Here is a 24,370-nt window from a genome sequence, read left to right on the forward strand (position 1 = left end):
TTCTTTTACACTTACAAATTTATTATTTAACTACATGACAGAACATGGCACATTATATTTAATTTAAATAGATACCAAAAACAGGTTTAGTATGTGAACAATGGAGCAGCTCCAGAGAGCCAGAACAGATTTATATATTTGGAAGGTTTGAAATTTCAGTCACTTCGCTTTAAAATTTTTATTACATCTTAAAAAGAAACAATATACCAACTGTATCATCAACATGAAAAAAAAATTAACATCCTTGAAGATTACCAGGCATGAAATGTATCATTACATGTCAAAGTAAGGAGTTGTTAAAAATGTATTTGTGTTCTCGTATGACTGTAAGACAGAGGATGCAAAAGTTGCAACTACTCACACGAGTGTCATCTTATGGAAGAGCTTTCCATCACTTATGAGCGTAAGTGAACTCTGGATTGGAACATTCATGTTAAATTAACCTGAAAGCATCAATTCTAATATCAGTTGTCTTGTATTTATTTGGTCACAGTGAGGGCAGATAAATAAACATTATTACTAAGTCCATGCCTGTCTTCTCTGTGGACTGATGAAGTTGCACAGTCCAGTTGATAAAATGTTGACAAATGCTCCACTTCCTCATCCTCCCAACATTTGCATCTTCACATTTTTTCTTCTACAAATTCAGCTCCAGTGGAGGGCTGTGAGAAAAGCTTTCATCCCCAAAGCAGACTAAAAGGGACAAACATTGAAAAAGAAAAAAAAAAAACCAAATTGTTTCATTTCTTATTCTGTTTGAATAATTATTGAACTATTTTTGGGATCATTAACTTTTGCACCATCAAATGTGAAAAGGAATATGTAAGGGTAATGAATGGGGTCTTCAGTTTATAAGAAAAATCAGCAAATTGGGTGGGAGTGGAACATATGAAATTCTTAATGATTACAGGTAGCCGAAGCTGTCGATCCCAATAACTAGATACAGTAATTCAGGACAACGCACTGAAGAGTATGTTGGGGCTGAATTTAACTTGGAAAATGGAGAACTAAGAGGGACTGAAGAAGGAGAGAAAGTGAAAGTACAGACATTAGAGATGATTTTGGATAATTTGTCTTGGACTGATTGACAAGAAGAGAAGCCATCAAAGGGGGTGACTATCAGGGGCATATGGATATGCACCATTAACTTGAAAATACATGTGTCATGCACCAACCAAACTGAGTCCTGACAGCCACAAAGAACCAGCAGCACGTCAAAACTGCTTCACTATTAACGTGTGTAAAAAAATAAGCCAGCTGCATCAAATGCTGCTTTCTGCCATGGCTTTATTTCTATGTTTTGGTCTTTATATTATTATTTTTTTTAATGTTATTTGATTGGCTTGTGTTTAGATCCCCGACAGGACCCTGAGTTGGTAACTTTCCTCAGAAGCTCTGCACTCTTACAGCCTTCTAGGGTTTAGAGAGCAAGTTTAAGCTCCATGTGAAAATGAAGAGTGTAGAAAAGTTATAGCTAATCATTCATGGACTGCTTCTCCTTCTCATTCCTCTGCTAGCTGCAGCCATGAAAGAATGAATCATCTAACAAACCATAGCCCTTGTCCTCTTAAGTGTTTCCTTTCGGCTTTCCTCCCCCCTCAATAACCATTACTTTGATGCATCTCTAATGGAGCCAGGCTTTCCTCCTGCTGACGGGGGTGGGCTTGTTTTGAAAGGCAATGTTGCCTTTACTTCTCCTGCTGAAGCTTCAGGGAGAGGAAGAATCTCCCAGATCATCTTTCCTCTGTTGCAGAGAGAGTGAGATGGAAGAGAGGAAACAGTTTCAGTCTAGGAGGATGTGAGAGAGACGCACACGATGAAAGACAAGTTTATATATATATATATATAGGTTTCTATATTCCGCTTTTTGGCACCAAAGCAAATTACATTCAGGTACTACAGGTATTTGCTCTATGTACCTGGCAAATGCTTTATTAGTTTTGCCTTTTTAGTGTGACCAGGAATGTTCTGTACACTAACTTTTGCTTCTCTTCTCAACCCTACCCTACCCATCTACCAGAGGTTCATAATCCAAACTTGAGCTGTTCCTAACCAGACCAATGTGTCCTCCCTCCAAGGCCTCCCTAAACCCTCTCTCCATCTCCCTAGGAGGAGGAAAGATGCTCCTCTCTTGCTGACTTACCTCTTAAATGGTGCCAGCTCAAGACTCTTTCACATTTTGACTTGCATACAGGGTCAGTATGCTAATCGGTTTCATTTCCCCTCTCTGATCCCGGTATCATTAATTTTCTCAAACTATGTGACTATGAGAAAGTTAATACACTTAAAAACTCATTATATTCCTCATTTAAATAATTACTATGCACAGAACATTTTCTGGTGCACCATTAGCTTAAGCAGTCATCCTTTGCCCATGACTGATGAAGTTGGCAACTGACAGTTTTAACAGATTAAAGGATTTAATTCTGATAATTCTGTGGGGGCAAAAAAAGCTGTGGCACACTGTCGTCTAGCAAGCAATTTGCAGCATTAATATGGAGATATGTGTCTTCTGCATGGGATGTAGTTAAAGCTAAAATGTGCACAAATATTTGACTAGTAATTATAGCACAGCCTGAATCCCACCACCATGCATGCTGATCCCATCACACCCCAGAAGCCAAGCAGATTTAACCCTCCACAAGAAGCAGCGAAGGCTGCGGCAAGTGGTACTGTTGGCTCAACAGGTGTCCTCTTTTCTCCACACCTGTGGAAGAAATTGATGACTCCACACCTGGTATTGAATAGATGACCCCAACATTAAACTGGATAGTTGTGAGTCTTTAAAATCAAGTAAGCAAAGTATTTTGTGGAGAAATAGCCTAATCGGAGTATATTTGTCCAACAAACTTACCAGTTCATTGGAGTTTTTTTATTTAAGGGGCTAGTAAAGAAAAGCCAAAATTGCTGAGCTCTGCTCAGCTTGATGTCAGCGAGAACTTTCATCTATCATGTTAAATTGCAATCTCATCTACTCTGAAGACATTAAAGATTCCATGGCACTTTTAGCAAGAGTAGGATTTTAATCCCAGATTGATAGGTAAAATTCATCATTCGACTCCTTCAACATCCTAGCACAGGGCTTCCCAAATCTGTCCTGAGGACCCCACAGCCAGTTGGGTTTTTAGGATATGCACAAGGAATATGCAAATTTATCTCATGCATGCTCACCTTGGATATCCTGAAAACTGAACAAGTCTGGCAAGCCCTGACCTAGGAAGTATCCTGTCTGACCCTAAGGCCTTATCCATTCTCAGTGTTGCTAATTTTATACAGAACCTCTTCTGTAAGTGAACCTGAGTTCACATCTGTTTCACAATGAGTTCACTTCACTTACTTGCAGCCTCTCACCATCTTCTTCTGCGTAATACAACTTTCACCATGCTTGTCCTAGGTAACTATTGTTCTAATCAATTTCTGCTCCTGAACCCTAGAGTATCATGCAGCTCTGAGACACCACATGCATGAGACTTTCAAAATCCTTCACATCTAGACAAACCCTGAACCCACAAACTTTGTTATTTCACTCTAGCAAGGTAATGAGGGCAGTCTGCTCTGAAATACAATACCTCAGGATATTTGGTTCTGGCATTCCAGGATCGGCACCTCTCTTGAACCCTGGAAAAGAAAAACAAGGAAATATTGAAATACAAAACACCTTTTCCTTTATGGAAACGGACATCCTGCTATTATAATAGACCAGGAACAGGCAACGCCGGCACTGAAGTGCCACCAACAGGCCTGGTTTTCAGGACATCCACAATGAACATAAATGAGGTATATTTGCATGCACTGCCTGTATTAGACAAAGAGCTGCCCTCTTAAGCATTTGCATTCTTCCCAAGCCAAACAATAAACAGCTTATTCGGTTGTTAAGATGCAAGGCGACAAAAAGAAGACAGAAAGTGGAGAAGGAAGCAATGAGTTAAATGGTGAGATCAGGGAAAGTTTCCCTCATGATTCCCCTGAAATGGGTGGAAGGCGGTATCGTAGCACATATATCTGGCCATAGGGTAGGATGGTTATAGATAACCCACTATGAAAAGTCTGAGGCAAAGGCAGCTAAGAATATGAAAGCCCCAGAAGGCCTCATCCATCTCTTTCCCCAACCCATTTCTTCATGTGTTTAAAGAATCATACACAAATTCACATCTCCTGATGTACCAAACATAAGCTTTAAGAACCGTGTAAAACAGAATTGACAATACCCACAAATAATTAACTATACATTTGTAGGCATGCCATTTAGGAATAAAGAAATTTCATTTGTACATCAAAATTATATTCAATACATGAGCTTGTACTCAAAGTATTACAGCCAAAAGTTCCCCCTAGTCTGATGACATCATACATGAGATGCAGATGGACTCAAGCTATGGGAGGGCCAATGTAATTAACTGAACATTAAAAGTGTGTGCTAAAATTTAGTTTAACATACAACCATGTTTTCTGCACAAAAAATGCTTCCTGTACAGAAAGGTAAAATTTATCTGAATTTCCTTTCCTCGAGTCCTGCTAGACCAGTCCTTACATTTGGGATTTCCCAGTTCCTTAACTGCCGGAGACAGTAAAACCCCTCATGACCTCATTCTTGACCATAAAGGGGGACTGGCCATAGGCCCTTTACCAGTAGACTCTTGTCAAAGCAACTAGACAAGTTCTCCCCCCCCCCCCTCACCCCTTTTCTTCCTTACAGATATATTTTTTCATCCCTCATGGTGATTCCCTCCTCTCAGTGGATGGTGAAGAGGGGAGAGAGTGAGAGACTGAGTGCAGCATTATTTACCTCAGGCTTTCTGCTTGTAGTCCCTGTATTCCCGGGTGGGGCCTGGACTGATCTAGTAGGACTTAAGGAAAGATAGTTTTCAAATAAGAACAAATTTGACCTTCCTTTTCTTCCTGCTAGACCAGTCCTTACACTTGAGAGTTACAAAAGCTATGCCTAAACTAGGTGAGAAGAAGATGGGGCTAACCTAAGAAACCCCCGACCCGATGGCCATATCCTTCATAACCTGTAGGTAAAGCCTATAGTGTTTGGAAAATGAGTGCAGGGATGGCAGCCCTAGAGATTTCACCTGGGGAGACAGATGATACTTCTGCCCATGTTGCCACCTGCACACTCGTAGAGCAGGCATAGAGTGCCACTAGTGCTTGCCTACTGATAAGCATGTAGGCCAAGGTGATTGCTTCTTTGAGCTATCTGGATAAGTGCAAGGTGATGCATATAGGGAAAAATAACCCATGCTATAATTACACAATGTTAGGTTCCATATTAGGTGCTACAACCCAAGAAAGAGATCTAGGTGTCATAGTAGATAACACATTGAAATAGTCGGTTTAGTGTGCTGCAGCAGTCAAAAAAGCAAACAATGTTGGGAATTATTAGAAAGGGAATGGTGAATAAAACGGAAAATGTCATAATGCCTCTGTATCGCTCCATGGTGAGACCGCATCTTGAATACTGTGTACAATTCTGGTCGCCGCATCTCAAAAGATATAATTGCGATGGAGAAGGTACAGAGAAGGGCTACCCAAATGATAAGGGGAATGGAACAGCTCCCCTATGAGGAAAGATTAAAGAGGTTAGGACTTTTCAGCTTGGAGAAGAGATGGCTAAGGGGGGATATGATAGAGGTGTTTAAAATCATGAGAGGTCTAGAACGGGTAGATGTGAATCAGTTATTTACTCTTTCGGATAATAGAAAGACTAGGAGGCACTCCATGAAGTTAGCGTGTAGCACATTTAAAACTAATCGGAGAAAGTTCTTTTTTTACTCAACGCACAATTAAACTCTGGAATTTGTTGCCAGAGGATGTGGTTAGTGCAGTTAGTGTAGCTGTGTTTAAAAAAGGATTGGGTAAATTCTTGGAGGAGAAGTCCATTACCTGCTATTGAGTTGACTTAGAAAATAGCCACTGCTATTACTAGCAACAGTAACATGGGATAGACTTAGTTTTTGGGTACTTGCCATGTTCTTATGGCCTGGATTGGTCACTGTTGGAAACAGGATGCTGGGCTTGATGGACCCTTGGTCTGACCCAGTATGGCATGTTCTTATGACCTAGGAGGCTGCTTCTTCCTTTCATAGTATACTGAACAGTGCAAACAACCTATCAGACTTCTTGAAGGGGGTTCATCCCCTTTAGATAATGAACACGGTATCGCCAGAAGGTGCAGACTTTCATCCCTACTCCTATATTCTTTTCTATAAGGTGGTAGCAACACCATCTGACGCAGGTGGAAGGAAGACACCACTACTGGAAGAAATGAGGGCACTGGTCAGAAGGTGACTGAATATGGAGAAACTACTAAGTAGGGTTCTCCTCATGAATGTGCCTATATTTCTGAAATGCATTTCATTTGCATGATACAGTGTATAGAATTCTATATAAACATTTTTGGTATGCAAAGCTCCTTGCTGCTTTGGAATTAAGATCTGCACACAAAAAATGTATGCAGAACTGTGGGTTAAACTCTGTGCTCTGCTGAGAATACCTTATTATATTGGGTCCTGTATTACATAAAAATCCATTTTTATTTAAATAAAGACAAATAGACCAACATGCAATTTGAAAATACTGACATCCAAATCAAACAAATAATTCCCAAGTAGACTTGTTTGTATAACAAATGTGGTAGTCTTGGGAAAGGAGACATCCCCATATTCCCTCTACAGAGGTAAGCCATTACCCTTTACTACATATGTGATTGCATATAGGGAAAATAACCCTTGCTGTAGTTAGACAATCTTAGGTTTCATGTTAGGAGTTAGCACACAGGAAAAAGACCTAGCCTTCATAGTGGATAACACATTGAAACTGTTGGCTCGGTGTACTGCAGTGGTCAAAAAAGCAAACAATGTTAGGAATTATTAGGAAGGGAATGGTTAATAAAACGGAAAATGTTGTCATGCCTCTGTATCACTCCATGGTGAGACCACACCTTGAATACTATGTACAATTCTGATCGCCGCATCGCAAAAAAGATATAATTGTGATGGAGAAGGTACAGAGAAGGGCAACCAAAATGATAAAGGGGATGGAACAGTTCCCCTATAAGGAAAGGCTAAAAAGGTTAAGACCCTTCAGCTTGGAGAAGAGACGGCTGAGGGGGAGGATATGATAGAGGTCTACAAAATCAAAAGAGTACTAGAACAGGTAAATCTGAATCAGTGTTTACTCTTTTAGATAACAGGACTAGGGGTACTCCATGAAATTAGCAAGTCACACATTTAAAGCATATCAGAGAAAATACTTTTGTACTCAATGCACAATTAAGCTCTGGAATTTGTTTTCAGAGGATATGGTTAAGGCAGTTAGCTTAGCTGGGTTTAAAAAAGGTTTGGACAAGCTCCCAGAGAAGTCCATAAATTGTGATTAGTCAAGTTGACATAGGGAATAGCCACTGCTATTACTAGCAACAGTAACATGGAATAGATTTAGTGTTTGGGTACTTGCCAGGTTCTTATGGCCTGGATTGGCCACTGTTGGAAACAGGATGCTGGGCTTGATGGACCCTTGGTCTGACCCAGTATGGCATATCTTATGTTCATTAATGTCTGAGCAGAAGGCAATCTTCAACAAATATGAGCTTTCTTAGGCTGGATGTCAATGCTTCTTCCATCATTTATTCAAGTGAACACATCATGACAAAATATATTAAATTCTTTAACTAACTGGTCCCTTCCTTTCTGCTCTGATCAAAGATATAAATGAGCAGTTGCCCCTTGACCTAATTTAAAAAAAAAGATGTATCTTTTTAAAGAGCTGCCCTCCCCCACCCCAAATAAAGGCTTTAGGTTGCAGTTTATCTCCGAATCTGAGTCAACATTGCACATCCCTCCTTCCTTATAGGGCAAAAAGCTTGACCTCTGTAATACTCCCATCCCGTCACTTAGGCTGAGTTCAGAACACCAGCATGTAATGTCATCAAGCATTGCAAAAGTCGCCTTGCTAGCACTTGGTGACGCCAATGTGCAAATCAGTTCCTACAGGGCTACCCCAACCACATTCATTTCCCCTAGCTCAACTTTCCTATGAGTGAGCTCATGTGCTAAAAATAGAAAGTGGCAACCCTCACCCAGAGTTAAGTTCCTTTCTTAAAAGTTTTGAATATGATGAAAGTGGATGTTACCAATCTTTGTAATTGCTCAGTCAGTACTTGCACTTTTGCTGTCAAAATTCCTACATCCTGTACACTGTAAAGAGCTACTCAACTGCTGTAGGAAGAGCTACATTATCAGGCTAGGTTTCAAAGAAACCATTATAGGCAGAGTGGGAGACTTTGATATATGAAGCATGCAAGTGTTCTATGATAGAACGACGTCAGAACCCTGTAGTGGTATTTATTTATTTTAAAACTTTTTTTATACCAACATTCATGTAAACATATTATATCGGTTTACATAGAACAATGATAGTAGCATATTAGCAAGAAGGTTAAGTTACATAGAACAGGGGTCATGAGAACTGGGATAACGGAAGGCGCAGGAAAGGCGAAGAAGGTCGAGTCAAGCTACAGCTGATTTAGCAGATAACATAGAATTTATAACATATAACATAATTGGCTGTTAGGGGCTGTGAATTAATGGGGGTACAAAAGGTTTCTAGATAGTTAGCGGTATGATATATTTATACCGTACATAATTGTAAAATGCATTTATAATATACAGATATTAAGGGAAGCAAACTTGTGAGGTAGACGTATTAGAGGGAAAGCATAATTAAGAGATCATGAATTTCTGCAGCTTGTAATATAGCAGTGAGGTAGGATATTTAACCCTAGGTAGTATCTTTATGGGAAGCAATACGAAGAGGAGAAGAATGAGGTGGAAGGGTAGATCACTGGCTGTATCAGGTCATATGGGGGAGAGACTGTGTTTGCACACACTTAATTACAGTAGATCTTCCACTGCTCTCTGTCTCACTTCATACAAGCAGAATTATTGATCAACTATGTGCTACCCAGAAATTACTTCTAAAAGAAGTTATCAAATCAGATCTACAAATCAAATTATGAAAAGGGCAATGGAGGAAGAGAAAATATTTTTTTAACTCTCTTCTTTACATTCTTTTATACATCAGCTACAAGCCTAAGCGAGTGAAAGCACAGAAGCAGCGTTTGGAATTATTGTGCACCTTCACTGAAATAGAGACATGCTATAAATACTAAATATAAGGGTCATATTTAAAGGGAATTCTGCAGGTAAAAGAAGTGATTTACCCATAGAAATGACCCTTTGGAAAACTGTGCAACAGATAAGCATGTAAAATTACACATATACACTCAGATGAATTTTCAAAGAGTTATGCAGGGGCTGCATGCATAAAAATAGCATAGACGCAAGTGGCATGTACATGCATATATTCTATTTTATAAACCTCAAGAGTATTATGCATAAAATTTAATATGGAAGAAAGGGAGTGTGTTTAGGAGGTTCCGGGGCAAGTTGCTATTTTGTAAGAGCATATGTGCATACATTACTGAACCTCTCTGGACACTTTTATACCTGCTAATTGATTTGCACAAATGAAATCAAACTTTGTTTTTTCTGCACTTTTTGGATGTGAGGTCTGGGAGAACTGGTGGAGGTATTGGAAAAAATTAGCACACATGTATTTTCAGAATAATGTACACATGTACTTTACAAAACACCTGCCTTCATGTTTAATTCTGGGTTAATGAGTGCAAATAGGTAAAATTAGTTTGCACAGAAAACATATGTACTTACTTATAAAAAAAAAAATGGGTAGAGAAATTATACATGCTCATGCATTACAAATATATGCATCTACTTTCGGAGTAGAAATATGTGCTATTTTATAAAATGTGTGGCTCCAGCCACCCAGTTTACTAAACACTAGTATAAATCTCCATGCATCCACTTATAAGCACAAATGGTATATCTTGGACAGTTTTGGAAATTAGGCAGACTGTGTGCACATACTTTTATGCACATAAGGGAAGAGGCATTCTAGGGATAAAGTCTGGGTGGGCTAAAACTTACATGCATACTTTTTGGTTTTGGAAAAAAAAAAAAGTGTGTGTATAAATTTTCTTCAGCAAAACTATGCACATCAAATAGCAGATATAATTGTGTGCACACAGATTTTCCAGGATACTTTTCCAAGCGAGCATTGTGTAACTTGGGCAGATTTATGTAGGCTGTTATAGAATTACTCCTATGTCAAAAATATGCATGAAGCCTCTCTGGGGTGGCTACCATATAAATGCCTGATCTGGATGACAGCTTCCGGGTGGCAGGCAGGTACAAAGAATGTTATCCTAGCTCCGCCTCCAGCTGGGTTAGCTGAAGGTGATCTTGGTGTCAAATGATACCACCTTATGGCTCAGGATCCAGCAGGCATCAATACATGAACTTCAACAATACTGACAAAGGACAAACTACCACTGATAGGAATGCTAAAATGTGCCCAAGAATCTAAATGCACAGTATAGCTGTAAATTTAAATATCCTGTGTATTATTTAGTCATCATCAAAATAACTGGCAAGAGATATGTATGCTTACTATGTTAACATCATACAGACAAGTATTTTGTTACAACCTATAACTGAAAAACATACTTGCAGCTAAACAGCAGCAAGATCTTATTCTTGGAAAGCAATCTTTCTAATCAGGGGTTACTCTGCTATCAATTTTTCAACACCGATTTACATCACTTTTTGCTCTCTGTATGTACAACTGTCATTGCGAAAAAAAAAAAATTTCTGCCACAGCCTAACTGCATGTTGATACTTGATCTTGTATGTTCTAAAATACTTACAAAAGAAGAGAGAAAACACTTCAGATTACTCACTTGAGAGCAGCCTGCCTTATTCTTGTGCACTAGTAAGTGAAAGACTCCTAGGATCACTCAAAATTGGATCACCCTCACTAAAAACCATGACTGCCCACTCCAGACAAAGTTTTTGACACACAATGAACAATATTATAAAATGGAAATGCTCTGAGTTTTATTTCCGTTACCTGAAAATAACTAGCTTTACTAACAGAAAAGAGCTCCCTCTGCTGGTCTAAAGCCCTCCTGTATGTGCTCAAACAATACATCCTGTAGAACTCAACCCCAAATTCTACTTGCCCGTTTGCTTGTTTTGCTGTTTTAGTTAAGACTGAAAAATAGCCAAATCAGAGAGGAAATGTATGCAAAAAAAGCCAAGAAAACAGGCATATTGATATTTCAAAGAATCCAACTAGTACTTCTGCTTTATCTAAAAAAGAACCGAAACTTGCATGGCAACTTTTAAAGAGCTGGAAAGAATACTTTTTTCTTTAAGATTTGTGTACAGGTTATAGACTTAGATGGGCAGTCCCAGGCCAGGCCTCAACAGGCTTCTCCCTTGAATTTTTAGGATGTGATGCTATCAACAGGACTGGCCGTTGCACTTAAGACTCTAGGATCCCAACTAACCAAAATGCAAGATTTGTGCACTTTCCAACGCTCGAAACACACTTCATCACTGTTAAACCTAGAACATGCATGCAACCAACAAACTTGGTTTTACAACTATTTAGCTTTACAAAACATATTAGCAGTGGGCAACCCTTGTGATGGCGTAACATCACAAAATTCATGGGAGAAATCTGCCAAGACATAAAATGCTGCGGTGCAGACCTCTATAAAATAAAGGGGGAGATAAAGTGTAGGATGCATGATCGGAATCCAAAGAATTCTAGAATAACCCATGAAATCCCATGCCATGTGCTATTCTCTCTAAAATGGCAGCATTTTATTCCCCTCCTCCCACACTGTTACTATTTTTTATTTTCATATTTATAGTCCATTCCTTGCAATGAAGTTACAAGGCAATATTTTATATATAGTATGGCCACTATTTAGTATCTTTAGGTCTATGTCAAACCTGAATGATGTCCATGATGTCAAGCAAAGATTGTATGTCAAACATAACCTTACTAACCCCGATGAAATGAGAGAACATCTAATTCCATCAACTGTTAATATAAAATACGAAAAGTCTGCCAAAGATGAATAGCATCAAAAGCTCCCATCCATAGTAGATGAAATTGCACCCTTGAAATCATTTTGCTCTCGGTGTGTGAAAACTGCACCTTGGTATACACTTGATTTATGATCATTTAAACGATTACCGAGACATACAGAGTACCAATGGCGAAAGCATTGAAATTCACAAAATCTCACAGAACACAATAAAATGCTAGCTGGCTATTCTTCCCTTGTCAATGAAGCTAAAAAAAGCTTTTTCTCAAAAAAGTCATCTGCAGGAAGTGGTGCCCAGGACTCATTTTTAACTGTGAAATCTGCTCCGCAAGAAGTCAAATGCTAGCCATTCATCTGTTACTGATGCTATCAGCTGTGATGGAGTTACAATATATTTTTCAGGTAAGGTAACCCAAATTTTTGAACATTTTGGTCCTAATAATAATTGGCCACTGGATAATTTGATGGACCGAGATGGGATAACTTTGATTTGGCCTCAAAAGAACAGATTCTGAAGGTAGTTCAAAATATGAGTGACTCATGCTATCCTTTAAATCCATATGCTACCTCGCTTAAGTTTTTACGGGAGGACTTGACACTCAAATGGTTCATCCCTTGCTTACTGAAGGGAACCTACCAAAGGCTTTGAAACAGGCATCCATGTGGCCTATTTGAAAGAAATCCACTCTGGACCCATGTGTTCCTGCCAATTAGCACCCAATTTCTTCACTTCCTTTTTTTTTTTTTATCAAAATTAGTAGAAGTTGTAGTACTGAGCCAGCTAAATAACTATTTAGAACATTGCTTTCTGGACAATCATCGATACAGTTTTGAAAAGAATGTGTATCCAGAAATACTATCAATCTGCAATACAAATAGTGGTGGCTTTGAAGATGGCAGCAGCTACCTGCTGGTTCTGCTTGACATATCTGCTTTCGACACTGTGAAATCATGCCATTTTGTTAACTCGGCTGCACGAGATACTCCAATGGTTTTCTTCTCATCTCGCACCATACGCATCGGTGCAGAGCAGGATCTAATATTTTCACATGGCGGGATCTTGTCATGGGTGTCCCTCAGGACTCTGCTCCAAAAGAGACATTTTAAACATCTACCTCACACCAGGTTATGAGTCAGTTACAAGATCAATGTAGACAACATACAGTCTCTTTACCAGTCCATTCATGTGGCATGCAACATTAGAATGCATTGTAATTTGCTTAGCAACTATCAAACATTGACTCCATCATAATAAACTTTTGCTACATGTAAACAAAATGGAGCTTATTATTCTGAGTTGTCCACCTGTGGCAGATACCACAACAGAATTCTCATTTGACGTGCATCAGGTATGTAATTTAGAAGTAGTACTTGAAGCAGATCTTTCTACTATGCTCGTATACAGAACGTGACAAGAGCTGCCCTATTTAAAAACACCGTATGTTGAGGCTTCTACTTTTGTTACCCAAAGATTTTCAGATGGTTCTTCAGACCCTGGTGCTTCCATGCCTAGCATATTGTAATTTGTTATATCATGGCCTACCCTCCAATACCCTTAGACTTTTACCGGTTATGCAGGAATCTGCAGCACATTTTGACTAGGAAAAGTATGATGAACATATTTGTCCTGTATAGCAGTCCCTCAACTGCTTACCTATACAGAGGAGAGAAAAATTCAAAATAGCGATGCTGATTCATGACACTAAAACCTATTTACGCACTACCATCCTCCTCGTACTTTACGATTATCAAATAATGGGTTACTGGATGTATCTTCAATTTGTTTGACTTCTAGGCAAGACACCCAACAGCTTTTTCCATCCTGGGCCCCTTCTTTTGAAACTCCCTTCCAGAATAGATTTGTATAATACCCTGCCCTAATTCATTTAAGAAATATTTAAACACACACATTCATACTGGCATTTTAAATTGCAAATTAGTTTTTACTAACTTTCAGAAAGAGCTGCAAAAGCTTTGTTTAAAGAAGCGTTTTATAATCCTCATTACATCTTGATTATATTGGATATGGATTACCAATATGGCAATGTGGTATTTAATTAGCTAGCATTCTTAACTTTATGTTTTCGTTCATGCTGTTCCCCGTCATGAACAACGGATGCGTGCGGGTTATACATTTTTAATAAATAAATATTAAACACACTACAAATTCCAAGGAATTGCCATTTCTCGAGAAGCAATCATGTTGAAATCACCACATAACATCTCTGACCCAGCTTTAATACAGCAAGAGAGAAGACCCATGATTCTGTGCCCCTTTATTCCTCACGGTAAAAATGAAATGACAGCACACATCACGAGGCCAAACAGCAGACATTGCTCAGAAGCAGCAATACAGTGGGTGACAGACAAAAGGAAACCAAAAAATTTTCATCTGATGTCTGCATGTCTTCTTACTATTTTTAACTATCAGATAAACAGTACAAACTTTTACAAAGCTGAGTCATTTAGTTTGTTTCCTTTCAAAGTGAAAGCCTTCCACTATATTAGTATCTGACCTGCATATAAAATCTTGATATATAATCTCACACACACAATTATATATATATATAAAATATCAATCACCTGTCAAAGACAGATTTCAAAAAGCTACACAACACTTTTTAAAATCAGATTAAAGAAAAAGAGGACTTTGATGAATAGCGTGGGGAAAAGCAGGTAGGCTAGATCAGTGGTTCTCAACCAGTGTGTCGCCAAGCACACGCAGATGTGTCATCACCTTTATCCACATGTTTATTAACTCCTTCAAAAAAGTGAAGCAGATTTGTGAGGCAAGACTTGCCCTGGGTAAAGCCATGCTGACTTTGTTCCATTAAACCATGTCTTTCTATATGTTCTGTGATTTTGATGTTTAGAACACTTTCCACTATTTTTCCTGGCACTGAAGTCAGGCTAACCGGTCTGTAGTTTCCCGGATCACCCCTGGAGCCCTTTTTAAATATTGGGGTTACATTTGCTATCCTCCAGTCTTCAGGTACAATGGATGATTTTAATGATAAGTTACACATTTTTACTAATAGGTCTGAAATTTCATTTTTTTAGTTCCTTCAGAACTCTGGGGTGTATACCATCTGGTCCGGGTGATTTACTACTCTTCAGTTTGTGAATCAGGCCTACCACATCTTCTAGATTCACCGTGATTTGATTCAGTCCATCTGAATCATTACCCATGAAAACCTTCTCCATTACGGGTACCTCCCCATTCCATAAACACAAAGGATGTGCGATGTCTGGCTTTATAATCAAGGAGAATATGATTTCAGTATAATGGTTAAATAATCAGAGCTCATTTGTTGGTTTGATCAGCAAAGAAACAATTTGCTTTTTTGGAGGAGGATGACACAATGTTTCAGTTTGATACCTTTATACAGAATTTTGTATCCTATGGGAATTCAGAAAACTCTTTAAAATGATAGGATAATATGGGACACTGAACAATGCTGCAATGGTTTAAGGAACTGAAAATGTCATAACTTTTAAACAGTAAATTTTATAATAGCATTCCTGCCATTATGGAATTTATGATGATACGGACGGGTGTGAATTGAATGACTGTGGTGAGAGTGTGGCTATTACATTTTTTACATTTGTAATGGTACAAAAATATTTTCTACCAATATTTAACGCTTTTATATACCGACATTCGTTTGAGCATCACATCGGTTTACAGTCTAACTTAGGAAGGAGGAAAGGGAAATTACATTGTAACAAACTGAGTAAAAAAACTGCTGTATGAGAACTGAGAGATCAAGACAGTGGGGTCATTTATTGCTAGTGTTATGAGGAAGACCCGCCGAGTATAATTGTAACAAAATGCTATGGGGATATTCTCTCTCTCTCTATATCTATATCTATATCTATATATATCTATATATATATATATATATATGGGGCCATGCCTCAAAAGGTTTGCTCTCCCTTGGACCACATCACCCACTTTTTATAGTTTGGAGCGGCACACATCCACTTAACTGGTATAAAAGTGCATCTCAACGTGCATCTCAACAATCAATCTTAAGGAACGGACAGTTTTACCAGATCCTGAAAGAGCTCATTTGTAATTACCATATCTGTATAAACCATAACAAGGCCCCTGTTTAAACTTTCCTTCTATGGGACAGTAATACAAACTTTTCTTTTCCATTCAAATACAGAGCTGGGCAAACTATAGCGAGTGGACTACTTCATCTAGCCCCTTCTCTCAAACTTTCAAGTCTTACCGTCCCTGCTGAGGACATAGATAAGCAAACACCCAGTGTTATAGGTCATAAAATGCAGGCGCTGTGGGTCTTTGCTGATGACAATCAGCACGAATCAGGGATTGCCTTGGAGCTACAGTGTGGCAGTGAGTGACTGTAGCATCACTGTCAGTATCTTGGAAGCAGCAATGAGTTGCTTTGGGCTCCTGGGAATTAAAGCATCGCCTAGGTGTGGACAACCTGTGAAAATGGATTGGTGCAACAGCAGCAGTAGAGGTAACAGATTGGGAGGGCCCGGGACAATAACAGGCTGCAAAGCAAGGAGAGGTAGCACTAATGAGCATGCAGACTTGGCTTGGGCAGACCAATTGTGAAGCTGCAGTAGTAGCATGATAGCTCTTGGGGGTGGCGACCCAAATAATCTGTGAGCTATGTAACAGAAGCTGTGTACAGCAGATCACCTGTGAGTTTAGGGGTTTTATTTACACAAGAGGACAGTTTGTGAAGCCTTGTGGGGAAAGAAAAATCCCACAGAAAACACAGTACAAGTTAAAACTTCTGCAAAAAGCACCGTCCCAGGCTAATTTTAGAGAACAAAGTCCCAAGATGATTTTTGCATAAGTTACGACTTCCACAGTTCTTTCTTTGGATTTTTTTTCATTCCAGAAGTTGCAGGAAATGCGCTGAACTTGCAGGTTTGTTTGGTTTTTTTTTTTGCAATTTTATTTTTTGCTGTGGGTGCTAATAATGTTCAATATTATTAAATTATTCCTGTCTTCAGCAACAATTCAGATCTCTCCAAGGGGAAACCCTATCCCCAAGATGCCTGGAACAGGCAAGAGAAAATACAAACTTAAATATAGATATTTATGAAATATAAAATTCCTATCACACTCATACCATCCCATACATTCACACATAGTAAAAATATATCCAATTACAAGTGGTGTTATTCTCCTCTAATATTTTTTACATTTGTTCAAAATTCCCTAAACAGCATAAGAATATATGGCGAAACTCATTCGATATCATATTCTTTAATTGATGACTAAATATAAACGTTGTCCTCCCTTCACTCGTTATCCTCATAAATAAGTGTAGTGAAATTCATATATCATCAAGTCCTTTAATCACTAAATATCTGCGTAATCCTTCCTTCACTTGTTGTCCAAAGAAATCTCTGTTTAACCCTCACATCCAAGGGCTTCCTCAGGGACCAATAACCAATGTTATTCTAATATTACTCCACTACTGCAATTCTTTTCAGGACACATCCATATTATATATGTAACCGCCGTTAATCTTTCCATCTCTCAATATATGCACATTAATATTGATGCCATATCTCAAGTACTTCAAGCTCAAATGTTCTTCATCTTTATTCATTTTCAAAACATGCAATTGTGTAAATCCCGGAAATGACGTACTCCGTCGCCATTTCCTGATACGCCAGACTGGAGAAGGGCCAGTTCTCATTCATCTTCATTAAATGGAAAAAGGAAAAAAGCTGGTAACAGCAAATGAGCAGCAAATTAATGGAGTCACTGCTAAAAGGAATGGATGGTGTTCTTGAATCCAGGATCCAAGGCAGCATGGTTTTACCAGAGGCAGAGCATGTCAAACATATTTTAGTAGTTTCTTTGAGTAAATGACCAAAGAACCACATACGAGCAGAGTGCTGGAAGTGGTATACTTAAATTCCAATAAAGCTGTTGACACTGTCCTACACAGGAGCTTATAAATAAAATAAGCAGGCTGGGAGTGAGTTGCAAGGCAGTCGATCGACTGAATTAGAAACTGGTTAAGTGATATAAAGCAGAAGGTAGTAATATATTGGAGTGTATATGTTCGGGTGATACTTTTTTCCCTTTTATTTTTCATTGTATAATTACTTCACCATCCTGGATCTATTCATATCTGAGACAAAATGACTTGACATTTCTCATCATGGAGACGTTTTATTTTTTTTCCACTTCTAAATTGTGTATTTTCTTTTCTTGTGAGATAATATTGGGTTTTGTTATTCATGCAAATATATAAGAAAGAAGGAAAGAAAGAATAACTATATGGAGTTCACAACAAGGAAGAAGTTTTAATTGGGAATGCCTCTTGGATCATTCCTGGGGCCAGCTGTATTCAATATTTTCATAAGTGATGCTGCAGAATAGTAGGAAAGGCAGAGCTGAAAAAATCCTGAGCACCAGATTGCCTGACTACCTAAAATTTGATGACTTGAGAGGAGCCACCACACAAGAAAAAGAAGTTGGGGACAGAAGGGTGATGAAATAAGGAAGAAGAACACAGAAAAAATGCAAAAATCAAAATAAGTAAAGAAAATGTTAACCAAAAAAAATAAAGCTATAGACATTTTTCCCTGAATCCTAAAAATCTGGGGTGGTGCTTAAGAGTTTTAAAAATGTTTCCAACCCTGGGGAAAGGAATATCTTTTTGCAGTTGATACTAAGATCTACACAGGATGGATGCTCCATGTTGGGGTAGACAAAATGAGTAGTCAGCAAATATTTGGCAGTTAAGATTCAATGCAAAAACGTGTAAAGTCATGCATTTGGGAAACAGAAAACCAAAGGAACAGTACATGATTAGGGGTGGGATATTGATGTGTATGAAACAGGAGAGAAATATTTTGGGGTACAATATTAAGGTAGTAGCTAGAGGCATGCTAGGATGCATATGGAGAGGTATATCAACAAATACTTGGCAGGTTATAAAAAGTACTCCATATAAGAACACAAATTTCCAAAGGTGAATTTTACCTCCAGCAGTTATTTGCGAGACAAAAAATACTTGCCATATATGTCTGTCAATGATTTTGTTGTCAGAAAATGCTGTTAACGTTAGTACTAGGGTTATTAGGATAGGAATGGAGAATAAAACAGAAAATATCATAATGCTTCTGTATATCGCTCCATGGCAACAACTTCATCTTGAGTATTGTGTGCAGTTCTGGTCACCACATCTCAAAAAAAGATGCAACAGAATTAGAAAAGGTACAGAGAAGGGCAACCAGAACGATAAAGAGGATGGAATGATTCCCCTATGAGGAAAGGCTAAAGAGGATAGGACTCTTCAGCTTGCAGAAGAGACAGCGGAGGGGAGATATGATAAATGTCTATAAAATAATGAGAGGAATGGAACGAGTAAAAGTAAATCAGTTGTTTATGCTTTTGAAAAATTACAAAGACCAGGGGGGCACACAATGAAGTTACTAGAATATACATTTAAAACTAATAAGAGAAAATATTTTTTACTCAACACATAATTAAGCTCTGGAATTCATTGCCAGAGGATGTGGTAAAAGCTATCAATGCAGCCACGTTTAAAAAAAGAAGTTTGGACAAGTTCCTGGAGGAAAAGTCCATTAACCATTATTAAGGGAGAGTTGCAGAAATTCACTGTTTATTCTTGGGATAAGCAGCTTGGAATCTATCTAGCCCATGGGATCCTGCCAGCTACTTGTGACCTGGCTTGGCCACTGTTGGAAACAGGATACTGGGCTTGATGGACCTTTGGTCTGACCCAGTATGGCAAGTCTCGTTTTCTTATTAATTTATATGCAGTTGTTATTTAACATGTATGAGGTGCTAAATATCTTTGCTGCACAACTTAGCCATGGTGATAAAGGACACAAGCTGCACCATCAAAATGCATAAAGAGAGTACAACTCCTCCTTAAGTAATAGGTACTTCAGTGATCACTGCTGAACATCACCCATTCTCATTTCACTACCTCGCTGTTAATATGTATTATTCTGGTATCAAACGGGCACTGTCAAATGACCTAGTTGCAGCAGCAAAGATTATGCTGACTGAATCATAGAATTTTCCCATTTCACACCCAAACTATTAAAAAAAAAAAATCACTGGACACTCCAAGGATCTAATGCATTCAAATTTATATCCAAAACAATAAAACAGCACAGCCTAAAAATCCCTAACATCGCAAAACACTGCTAAAATTAGTTTTAAAAATACATAAGGATCACCACATCTTTCTTATTTAAAAGAAAAAAAGTTTCCTATGAACCCTTTCCTCACTACATCATGTATGTCCCTTTAACTGAGAGAAAAAGTCCAGAGTTATCCCCACTCTAATCTTAGGGAAATCCCAGGTAGAAATCAGTGTCCATGAATATTTACAGGCTTTAAAAATAGAGCAGGTATACAATAAAAAATTAATGCATTTTTCTTTTTTTCTTCTCTCTTTTAAACACAAGCATTCATATCACCCTATTCAAAAATTATTCAGAATGCTTAGGGTTTGAATATATCTATCTATATCCTCAAGTCAAATTTGTTATCCCCTTTGCCTGTCATCACCTATTTAACTATGTCTTTCTTACATTTTGTTCAGCTTTCTGACAGATTTCTTTTAACCTCTTTATGAAATCATGTAATTATAGGGCCCTGCTATACCACAGCATTTATTCATTTACATCTGTGATAAAGCAGCAGAGATCTGGAGATTCAGGTAGAAAGTGGGCCAATTAAAGTCCTAAACCGAAGAGAGTATAGTAGTACCAAGATCTCCATTTAACCAATTTAGTCTCTCAACATGCTTAAGTTCAAAATGTACCAGTGCAAGCAGACAATTGCCCAAAATACAGGAAAGCCAGCAAGCAATGCCTTTATAATTTCATCTAACGAATCCTGTAGAATTCAGTTCCTGCCAACCTATTTATCATATTTTGGAGAGGTTCTACTATCATGTCCCAGCATTTCACCCCTCAGAATATCTTGTGTTTTCAGCTGCCTGCAGGATGTTTTGGCAATTCTCTTGCAAAGCTAGAAAAAGCATTATGCAGGCCTGATTTATCAAGGCATTTCTCTTATTCTGTGCTTCTGAAAAAAAGTTAATAACAGGCCGATACAGTAAGGAGCGGTAGAAGAGCTGCGTTAGTGCCGGGTGCACCCGCGGTTGCCGCACGCACAGTGCAGCTCACCTACTGCTCGATACTGTATGTAAATATCTTGCAAAAGCAAGCTGCGTCTAAGAAGCGTCCGTGAAGCGTTAGGCCCGCGCAACCCATTTTACTGTATAGAGCGCTATACAGTATCCTGGGTGCGCTGGCCTAACGCTTCACGGACACGCTGGTATCTGTCATTTCAAACGACATTTGAAATGACAGGTACCAGGAAGTGGACGGTTCTCCGACACTCGGGATTGCCAGTCCTCTCTCCCCTCCTCCCGAAGCAAGGCTGCTTTTCGCGCCTTGCTTCGGGAGGAGGGGAGAGAGGACTGGCAATCCCGAGCGTAGGATTGCCCGTCCTTTCTCTCTTGCAACTTTTTTTTTTCGCTTTTTTTTTTTTTCGCTTTTTTTATTTTTTCTGCTTTCATTTCTTCGGGAGGAGGGGAAGAGGACTGGCAATCCCGAGTGTCGGAGAAACCGTCCACTTCCTGGTACCTGTCATTGCCCCGGAGACCAGCATCCATGGACGCGGCCAGGGCAGGTGAGCGGGGGCTGGGGGAAAGTTTGCCGCCTACCCTTACCCCTGCCTCTAACACAGGGGTAAGGGTAGGCGGTAAGTTAGCAGGTTAAACGCGCGGCAAAACAGCAGGGTAAAAAAAGCGATAGTCAGGGCACGCGTTACTGTATGGGAGGGAATAGCTAATTCGATCGTTTACATGTAATATACATGCCGCAGGCGGAAGGGGTTACCCGGTGATTTAAGGACGCGGTAAGAGCAGGTTAAAGGGGATAGTGTATCGCGGGTTGGACTAATGTGGCCGAAAAGTGGGTAGAAAGCGGGTTAGGAGCGGGGTAACCGCGGCCGCACTTTACTGTATTGACCTGTAAGTGAGCTAAATCTCTTCCTACCAACACCACAAGAAATTTACAAACAATAGAGTGAAAATTACTTCCAGATCAAAATAAGGGGCTTCACATGTCGGGAGTTGTCTGTTCTGATGTTTATTATAGTTCTAAGCCAGGGAGGGAAATTTCTAGTCTCCAGACTGCCATTGGATTTTTATCTAAGATTGATTTTTTTTTTCCTTTTGTTTTTTAGTTTGTTTCTTCCTCCCAATGCCCTTTCTTCTATGCTGGGACAATCCCTGGCCTGCAGCAGCAGCTCCTCATGGGCCCCAGCCAGTGGCAAGCACCAACTTTTCAGAACCCAGGCAACCTGGCATAATTGGTGTGGATGGGCATCATGTTTCCATGAGAATCTTCAAACTCGTAAGGGGATTTATGCAGTGTGAAAAACTCATCAGATAACATTTGTGGGTTCAACATAAGAATTATTCCAAACTACAATGAACTCGCCAGCAAAAATCTAAATAAATCAAGCTGGTGCAGTGCAGATCCTAATCAAACTAGGTGCAGACATCACAGTGATAAACCTAACATAATTACAGAATAAAGAATGAAAGCTTGGACTGATTTTGAAAACTGGGGGTGTATCGTTCCAAAAAGTGTAAAATATATTAAGGGCAAACTGAGAAAACTTAGTTTCTAGACAGCCAGCAAAAGCCAAAAAATAAGTAAACATTTTATGAAATCTACAATAGCTTCTACTGATAGTTTAATTTCTTGATGCTCAGCTTCAGTTTATAAACTCTCAAGCAGAGGCACTTTCTATAACAAAATCTCTCTGAACCATGCACAGTTTCAACAATATTTGGATAGTGCTATTATAACTGGTTTTGTATGAAGGCAGTGCCTAGTCAGGGAATTCAATATAAGAAAGTATAGAGGGGGAATATCTCTATCAAGACTTGCAAGGCACAGTGCGTGCGGATCCGTCCCTCACCAAACTCTGAATAAGTGACCACAAATTAGAAGTGGACAGCCCAGGAAGCCAGACCTCTAACACCAGGGAAAGAGAAACCAAAATGCACTTAACTCAACTGCTGCGCAAAACACAAAGCTAGCGTAGATGCACATTTCCCAGAGCTAACAGAGAAAAATCTAAGAATCCCCGCAAATAGATAGAGCCAGCAGGGAAAACTTTACATATTTCTGGGTGAAACAGAAGGAACAGCAGCAAAATCTGTGGTAAACATAATCTGAGCAGAGGCAACATCGACCCTCCCCCGAGACCGGAAACTATCCTTCCTGTTGGAATTTCTGTGCTTTCAGATTTTAAATATTGCTGTTTTCTCGCTTACTTTTTTTTAAGCACTTTAGAACGCCTGCCCAAAACTGTCAAAGCGCCAGTGCAGTTTTACTGAATCTGAGAGAGAGAGAGAGCGCGAGGCCCTGCGGGCTACGTTTGACCCCCCCCGCTCCCGCTCCCGCTCCCGCTCCCGCTCCCGCTCCCGGGCTCCGTCCTCGGACACTGCTCGGCCTGCGCACTCACCCAGGTAGAGGACGACGGGGATGAAGCCCCAGCGGATGGCGAACTGCCCGCAGCGGAAGAGCTGCTGCAGCCGCTGCTTGCTGTCTTTGCTCAGCTTGCTCATGGCGGCAGCGCGCGCACACGCCGAAGGGACAGGAGGACAGAGCAGGCCGCCGCGAGGAGAGAGAGGGGGCAGCGAGAGAGGGAACGGGAACTGCTGCCGCGGCCGCCGCAGGACGGGCGCCCCCTGCTGCTGCGCCCCGAGAAATACAGCAGCTGTGCCGCACCCAGTCCAGCCGGCTCTTGCTCTTTCATCCGCTTCTTTTCATTTTTTTTGTCTTCTTCTGTGACTGGTCACTAATTAAATTTCAGCAGGCCTTAGAAGGGCCAACTAGACGGCGACATTGCGGACGGGATAGAAGGTAAGGTTTGTCTTTTTGCGGACGACACTAAGATCTGCAACAGAGTGGACACGCCGGAAGGAGTGGAGAGAATGAGACGGGATTTAAGGAAGCTGGAAGAGTGGTCGAAGATATGGCAGCTGAAATTCAATGCCAAGAAGTGCAAAGTCATGCATTTGGGGAGTGGAAATCCGAATGAACTGTATTCGATGGGGGGGGAAAGGCTGATGTGCACGGAGCAGGAGAGAGACCTTGGGGTGATAGTGTCTAATGATATGAAGTCGGCGAAACAATGCGACAAGGCGATTGCAAAAGCCAGAAGAATGCTGGGATGCATAGAGAGAGGAATATCGAGTAAGAAAAGGGAAGTGATAATCCCCTTGTACAGGTCCTTGGTGAGGCCTCACCTGGAGTACTGTGTTCAGTTCTGGAGACCGTATCTACAAAGAGACAAGGACAAGTTGGAGGCGGTAC

General features: G+C 39.8%; 1 protein-coding gene across 1 annotated transcript; it reads right to left on the minus strand.

The window, feature by feature from the left end:
* TOMM7 (translocase of outer mitochondrial membrane 7) lies at positions 1–23,721 on the minus strand. Its single transcript, XM_029589070.1, has 3 exons — positions 23,517–23,721; positions 3,570–3,618; positions 1–693 (listed from the first exon to the last, which is right to left on the minus strand). The coding sequence occupies exons 1-3, from the start codon at positions 23,617–23,619 to the stop codon at positions 678–680; spliced, it is 168 nt and encodes a 55-aa protein (XP_029444930.1). The 5' UTR covers positions 23,620–23,721; the 3' UTR covers positions 1–677.
* Between the last annotated feature and the right edge of the window lie 649 nt (positions 23,722–24,370).

Source organism: Rhinatrema bivittatum, chromosome 2 (genome assembly GCF_901001135.1).
Source record: "Rhinatrema bivittatum chromosome 2, aRhiBiv1.1, whole genome shotgun sequence".
Taxonomy (NCBI): domain Eukaryota; kingdom Metazoa; phylum Chordata; class Amphibia; order Gymnophiona; family Rhinatrematidae; genus Rhinatrema; species Rhinatrema bivittatum.

Coding starts and splice junctions, on each gene's coding strand:
- TOMM7 (XM_029589070.1), bottom strand. CDS start 23,619: ATGAGCAAGCTGAGCAAAGACAGCAAGCAGCGGCTGCAGCAGCTCTTC. Junction 3,619..23,516: donor CCCCGTCGTCCTCTACCTGG/GTGAGTGCGCAG, acceptor TTTCTTTTCCAG/GGTTCAAGAGAGGTGCCGAT.